The sequence below is a fragment of the Cariama cristata genome, unplaced genomic scaffold (assembly GCF_000690535.1).
Source record: "Cariama cristata isolate BGI_N322 unplaced genomic scaffold, ASM69053v1 scaffold25262, whole genome shotgun sequence".
Taxonomy (NCBI): domain Eukaryota; kingdom Metazoa; phylum Chordata; class Aves; order Cariamiformes; family Cariamidae; genus Cariama; species Cariama cristata.
Genome location: NW_009605867.1, coordinates 2,363 through 8,787, shown reverse-complemented (window position 1 = coordinate 8,787; position 6,425 = coordinate 2,363). Strand labels below are relative to the sequence as shown.

At 61.0% G+C, this 6,425-nt stretch overlaps 1 protein-coding gene across 1 annotated transcript in view; it reads right to left on the bottom strand.

Annotated features, from left to right (window-relative positions):
- Window positions 1-322: 322 nt before the first annotated feature.
- CDHR2 (cadherin-related family member 2) overlaps window positions 323-6,425 on the bottom strand; it is a 7,725-nt gene continuing 1,622 nt past the window's right edge. Inside the window, exons 6-23 of the mRNA XM_009696168.1 lie at window positions 5,953-6,042; window positions 5,497-5,619; window positions 5,276-5,419; window positions 5,063-5,138; window positions 4,753-4,859; window positions 4,443-4,673; window positions 4,196-4,351; window positions 3,804-3,971; window positions 3,472-3,533; window positions 3,138-3,378; window positions 2,800-3,036; window positions 2,452-2,521; window positions 1,750-2,364; window positions 1,414-1,485; window positions 1,090-1,139; window positions 824-975; window positions 499-601; window positions 323-415 (exon numbers count right to left, since the gene is read on the bottom strand). Of these exons, the coding sequence (XP_009694470.1) occupies window positions 323-415; window positions 499-601; window positions 824-975; window positions 1,090-1,139; window positions 1,414-1,485; window positions 1,750-2,364; window positions 2,452-2,521; window positions 2,800-3,036; window positions 3,138-3,378; window positions 3,472-3,533; window positions 3,804-3,971; window positions 4,196-4,351; window positions 4,443-4,673; window positions 4,753-4,859; window positions 5,063-5,138; window positions 5,276-5,419; window positions 5,497-5,619; window positions 5,953-6,042 (2,790 nt within the window). The remainder of the gene's footprint in view (window positions 416-498; window positions 602-823; window positions 976-1,089; window positions 1,140-1,413; window positions 1,486-1,749; window positions 2,365-2,451; window positions 2,522-2,799; window positions 3,037-3,137; window positions 3,379-3,471; window positions 3,534-3,803; window positions 3,972-4,195; window positions 4,352-4,442; window positions 4,674-4,752; window positions 4,860-5,062; window positions 5,139-5,275; window positions 5,420-5,496; window positions 5,620-5,952; window positions 6,043-6,425) is intronic.

Here is a 6,425-nt window from a genome sequence, read left to right as displayed (position 1 = left end):
GCGGGTGTCCTCCACGCTCCGGATGGCCACCACGTAGACCCCTGCCTTGGTCGCGGTGGTCAGGGCCCTAGGAACAGGAGGGGTGGAGGGAGGCTGGGCCGTGCATCCTGCTGCTCTGCCCGTGGGCATAGGATGCAACTGGGACCCCTGCAGCACCCAGCTCCGGTGGGGACCTGCCTGCCTCATCCCCTTCACGGTCTGTGAAGCTGGGAGACATGGCCAGTGGGTTTTGGCCTGGAGACACGGCCGGTGGGTTTTGGCCTGCACACTCGTGTCCCCCCACTGCACAGCCATGCACCCCCCTGCCCCAGCCCGGCACCTCTTACACTTTGATATTTTCGGAGTTACTCTGGACTTCATCCACCGTTGTCACGAACTGGAGGCGAACGCGGTAGCTCTGATCCACCGTGAAGATCTGCGTGCAGAGAGCAGGAGTGAGTGGGGCTGGGCAGGGCGTGGGGTATCCCCGAATGGGGCTGGGGTGGGGGTAACACTCACATTCAGCACAGTCTGTGCTGTGTGTGCTGGTGCCTCGCCATCCCGAGCCTCCACCATCACCTGGTACTGCCCCTTCAGTGAGCCATCGAGATTGCTGGCCACCCTGTGAGGACAGAGGCATCAACAATCCCACTGGGCTGCACAGGATGCCCCCAGGATGGCACCACTGTCCCCCAGGCTCCACGCTGCCACCATGCCCAGGGCAGGACCCCAGGGTGGCATTGTCCCCTTTCCAGCCTGTGCTGGCCCTGCCTGCACCTCTTCCTTGCAGCAGGCAGGAGCGGAGCCACATTTCCCCCACCCTGGCCCAGACCCGTGGCCTCACTGTACGCTCCCGACGTAGCTGTCCTGCTCGGGCGTTGTCACCACCTTGAAGAGGTTCTCAAAAGGCCGGCTGACCCCATTATCCTCCACGAGCACCACGCTGACAATGAAGAAGGTGATGGTTCCCCGTGGCCCTGAGTCAGCATCTGTGGCCTGCAGGGACAAAGCGTGGCAGGAGCACGGATGGGACCGGCCACTGCCTGCCCATGGCGGGGATGGGCAAGCCCCGCTCCACGGACTGACAGACACATGCACACTGCTCCTCACCTTCACGGTAGCCACTTGCAGGTCCACAGGAGAGATTTCGGGGACAATCACTGCCAGGGAAAGACAGACAGATGGTGCGGTCATGCTGGTGTGCAGCTAGGCTTGCTGCAGACCCCGTGCCCACAGAGCCCTGGGGCTCAGCAGAGCTCTGAGCATCCCCGCGCTGCCCTCAGCCCCACAGCCTTCATGGAAAGCATCGAGTAGCCCCAGCCTGGCCCCTGCACCTCTGGCAGCCCTGTGCTGGCTGGGGGAAGGTCCCCACTGCTGGGGAGTGTGGGACAGCACGCGTGGGTGCAGAGAGGAGCCCACAGGATGCCTGCTCACCAAAGGTCTCCAAGGTGGGCAGTAAAAGCGGCTTGTTGTCATTCACATCGGTGATGAAGATCCGCAAGGTTTCTGCAAATGTCCCAAAAGCAGAGCTCGGGTCAGCAATAGAGCAGCCCTACAGCACCCTCCTCTGCTTCCCATGGGAGCCCCATCCTCCCAGCAGGCCCAGGTCACCGTGGCAGGGACCAGAAGAGCTGGGGACACCCTCCCTCTGTCATCAAACATCCTGGCTCCTGCCTGCTCCCCACAGCTCCTTCTGGGATGTGGGAGAAGCAAGTCCCACCACCCACCATGCCCAGTGGTGGTGGAAGGAGCCGGGAGTGGATGCCGTACCATTCTGGCTGTAGCGGTTGCCCTTCTCGGTGTACAGGTCTTCAGCCCGCAGCGTCAGCACCACCCTGTCGCACAGCTCGTAGTCAATGTCCAAGCTGTTCACCACCACCGAGCCGTTGGGTGCCAACATGAACCAGTCCCAGCACACCTCCCCAGCACCGCTCGCCCCCTTGAAGCAGGCGACCGCCAGCTCCTCGAAGACCAGCGAGTGGTTGGTGTCTGAGTCGGAGGCAGCCAGCATGTGGACCAGACCCTGCTGCGTGCCGTTCTCACTCACATACACGTCCTGCAGCGAGGTTGGCACGATGGTGGGAGGCTCATCATTAAGGTCTAGGATGTGGACCACCACTGAGACGTTGGCCTTGTCCCCCACATTGTCTGCGGCCGTGTTCTCCGCCAGCACCACCAAGGAGAAGAACTTCTGCTGCAGGGTGTCATAGTCCAGGGACATGTCAGGGTCTACAGACAGCTGCCCGCCGTAGTGCCCTGGCCCCAGGCGGGACGAGCGGATCAAGAAGTTGCTGGAGCCATTGCCCCTCTGAATTAGGAAGGAAATGCGGGAATTGATCTCAGTCTGGTCAGCATCTGTGGCCTCCACCTCACCCACGAGGGACCCTGCAGGTGGAGACAGTCAGTCAGTGGCCAGTGGGCACTGACTCTGGGCCACTGCTGGTTCCATGAATCTGGCCATGCAACTTCTACCTGGAGAGTCTTCAAAGACTGAGAACTCGTAGGACTGGTTGAGGAACATGGGTGAGTTGTCATTCACGTCCTGCAGGAGACAAAGCCCATGGTTGTAGCCACTCCAGGAAACAAGGTCCCCCACAGCAGGTTGGGGACAGGAGTGTGGACACCTGCCTGCCCGCAGGCAGCAGGCACATAAGCCCTCTCCTCCCTCCCTGCATCAGCTACTCCTTCTGCCCCCACAGAGAGCCTGGGGACATGTTGGCTCTGCCACAGCCAAGTATCCCATGTCCCCTCCCTGCCCATCCATCCCAGCTCCAAGACCCGGCCTGCCCCAGCGTGTCCCAGCTTGTTCCCAGGGCTCACCCCCACAGTGATGGTGACGTTAACTGAGGTGTTGAGCTGTGGCACGCCGTGGTCATACACCTCCACTGTCACCACCATCTGCCCTCGCTCATCTTCCAAGGTCTCGCGGTCCAGCGGTTCATTGCTGTGCATCTCACCTGTGGTCACGTCGATGGTGAAGTTGTCACTGAACGGTCCTGGCAAGATCTTGAAGCCCAATTTGCTGTTGCGATTGCCAGGCTCATCGTTGTCAATGGCCTGAAAAGGTCAGGGGTTGGAAGGGGGCTGTCCAGCACCTTGGGGACAGTCCCTGCTCCTCTCTGACACCTCTCATCCCTTCCACCTCTGTCAGTGCGTACCTGGATCTGTGTTCTGACGTTCTGTCCCTCTTCCACCGAGATGAAGTAGGAGCCGGTGATGATGGGTGCCATGTCATTGTCATCCAGCACAGTGATCTCCAGCACTGTGGTGCCCGCCAGGTTGCCACTATCCTTGGCCTGGAGGTTGGCGTAGTAGATGGAGCGAGTCTCCCGGTCGAGCAAGCTCCCGTTCTGCACCAGCACTGCCCCGGTCGTGGTGTTCACCGTGAAGGTTTTATGGCTATGGCATACACGGAGCTGTCACCGGGGCTCAGGCCTGGAGCCCCCTCGCTGGGATGATGCCCCGATCAAGGCTGGCCATGCTCCTACGTACATGCTCTCCGGGAGCAGCTGGTAGGTGATCTGGCCCAGGACACCACTGTCCGGATCGTAGGCCTATAAGAGAGAAGGAAGCATCTGCTCAACCTACCTCAGCCCCCAGGGCAGTGCTGAGTCTGAGGCACCAGCTGCTGGCAGTGACCACCCCAAAAATGTGGCCCTGAAGGGCATTGGGTCCCACAACCTGTGTGCCTGCTGGCACCATCTCCTTCCTGTGTGCATGGAGAGACCAGTGCCCTCAACACAAGCTGCACTAGCGATGCCAGGCCTGCCCAGTGACCTGCTTGGGGGATGTAAGCTGTGCCTACTCCCTGCCCAGTGCCTGACCGTGATGTTTGAAGAGATGACGGTCCCAGCAGGGCTGTTCTCCATCACGCTCAGGTTGTAGGTGCTCTGGGGGAACTCAGGGTTATGGTCATTGCTGTCAATGAGGTCGATGGTCACAGTGGCCATGGAGCAGCAGTCCGTGGGGTTCCCTGTGTCATTAGCAATGATCTGCAGGATGGAGAAGGGACAGTGTCTCACATGGGTCCCCAAACATGAGAAAGAGACTTGTCACACTCCAGCCCGGCTCCCCTGCACCAAATAAGCGGCCAGGGCAGAGCCATGTTCTGCTTTGGCTTTTGAACCCTGCAGGAGAAGGGCTGTGTCCCCCAGTGCCCTGGCATATGCAGGGAGCAGGGACTGTCCCCACAGCGAGCCAGCCCTACGGGTCCCACCTGCACCACCATGACATGGCTTATCTCATAGTCCACAGAGGATGGGTCTTGCACCAGGAGCTGGACCTCCCCTGTGCCCACAATCTTTGAAGGGGAGACAGTGAAGGCGCTGGCATTCGGACCCTGCAGGTACAGCTCATAATTGCTGTTGATGCTCTGCCAGGGAGAGACACGCAGGAGTGAGGGTGGGTGGTGCAGCCAGGACAGACATCTGCACCCCGGCCCAGCCCCCTGGACAGGCTCCCACCTTGTCTGGGTCATGGGCGACGATGTTGAGGTTGGACACGGGCAGTCTGGAGGAGGAGTGCTCTATGATGCTGCCCCTGAAGTTGTTCTGGGCACTGGTGGAGAAGTTGCAGCTGGGGAGGGAGCAGTGGTAGAACTGGGGCTTGTTGTCATTCACATCGGTCACCATGACTGTCACTAGGGTGCTGGCCTGGGCCACCATGCCATGGATGTCCAGGTTCTTCTCACGTGCCTGGGTAGGAGGAGAGAGCAGGTCAGAGGGGCCCGGGGAGAGGAAGAAGATGGGGTTCCTTTTGCTTCCTCCTACTCACCACGACTTCCAGCAGCACTTCCTCACTTGGCAGCTGCTCACGGTCCAGGGGCCCAGTCACAGTGATGGTGCCTGTCGTGGCACTGATAGCAAAGGGGACATTGGCATCTAGGGCAAGGGGACAGCAGGAACCAGCTGCAGGCACCAGGAAACGCAGGCCTGGCCCTCTCTCTGCCAGCAGGGCAGGCTGGCAGTACCTGGGAGCCCAGAACCACTCCCTGTGGTGTCCCTTGCTACCTGATCACTCCCCCTGCCCATCCCAACCTGCCACTGCTCACCCCCTGCCCATCCCACCCTGCCCCATAACTCACTGGTGATGCTGTAGGAGATTTCATCATTCACCCCTGTGTCTCTGTCCATGGCGGTGACGGTCAACACAGTGGTACCCTGTGGGGACATGGCCATCATGACCTATGACGTCTCCAGCTTCCCCCACGCCTGGTGGCCCAGACACCTTGGGGCCTCAGAGCTCCCAGGGAGGGCCAGGGGTAGGGACACGCTTCTGGGACAGGCAGGCTCCTTACCAGGGCACAGTTCTCAGGCACAGAGCCGGAATAGGGCTCGTTGAGGAACCATGGGTCTAGGTTGGGCAGGTCGCGGATGGCCACGGACAGGTAGGTCGAGCTCTGCTGGAAGGTCAACATGTTGTGCAGCATCCCCCCGCTGTCCTGGGGAGCAGAGCACCCATTAGTCCCATGGATCCCTTACCTGGCAGGCCCACACCCCTGGCACAGCTGGCCCCCACCTTGGCGACGATCTTGAGCTGGTAAAAGGTGTTCTTGGCATAGTCCAGTGAGCCATTGAGCACCACATTCCCATTGGGCAGGATGTAGAAGAGCCAGCGATTCTTTGTGCTGTCTGGGATCACCTGAGTAGGGAACGTCACCTCGTGTCACCAAGGCAGGAAGCAGAGGTGCCACAGCAGAGATGGGGGCTCAACCCCCATCCTTCAGCCAGGCTTGGCCCACGGGCCATGGGGACCCCCTACCCCCTGGCTCATTCCCAGCCCGCAACTGTTCAGCACCTTGAACCCATTGCCCGGCGGGTGCAGAGCCAGCTCTCCTGACCTGACACATACCCCTGCTCCCCCAGAGCCATGGGGCTGCCCCGGCCGGGTCCCTTAGCACCTCTGCCCCAAGGGAGTGGCTCAGGGGTGGCTTTTGGCTCTGGCACGCCCCACTCTGCAATTCACTGTGCTCACCTCCTCGATGCTATATCTGACTTTGGAGGCGTTCCCAGTGTCGCTGTCATTGGCAAACACGGTGTAGATGATGCTGTTGAGTTCCATGTTCTGGGCACACAGGGTGGTGGTGGTGGCATTGCTCGGGCAAGCAGCAGGCATGGTGCTGTGCCCAGCCCCTGCCACCCCTGCTCTGGGGTGCTCTGGCCCCACAGGGCTCCAGGGGCTGCCCAGCGCCATGGGCCATGCAGGGATGAGCTGCTGCCCTTGCTCATGCCAGGCAGAGGCCGGATCCCCCCTGCTACCCTCCCCCAGGGTCCCTGGGAGCTGCTGGAGAGGGGTCGGTCTCAGCCCCACACCCCATCTGCATCCTGATCCGGCCTCAACCTGGCCTGGACTGAGTGGCAGCTCAGTCACTCCCTGCCCAGAAACTCATCGCAAGGGCAGAGGCCCAGCCATGCACCAGCACCTCCCTCTGGCACAGAGACATCTGA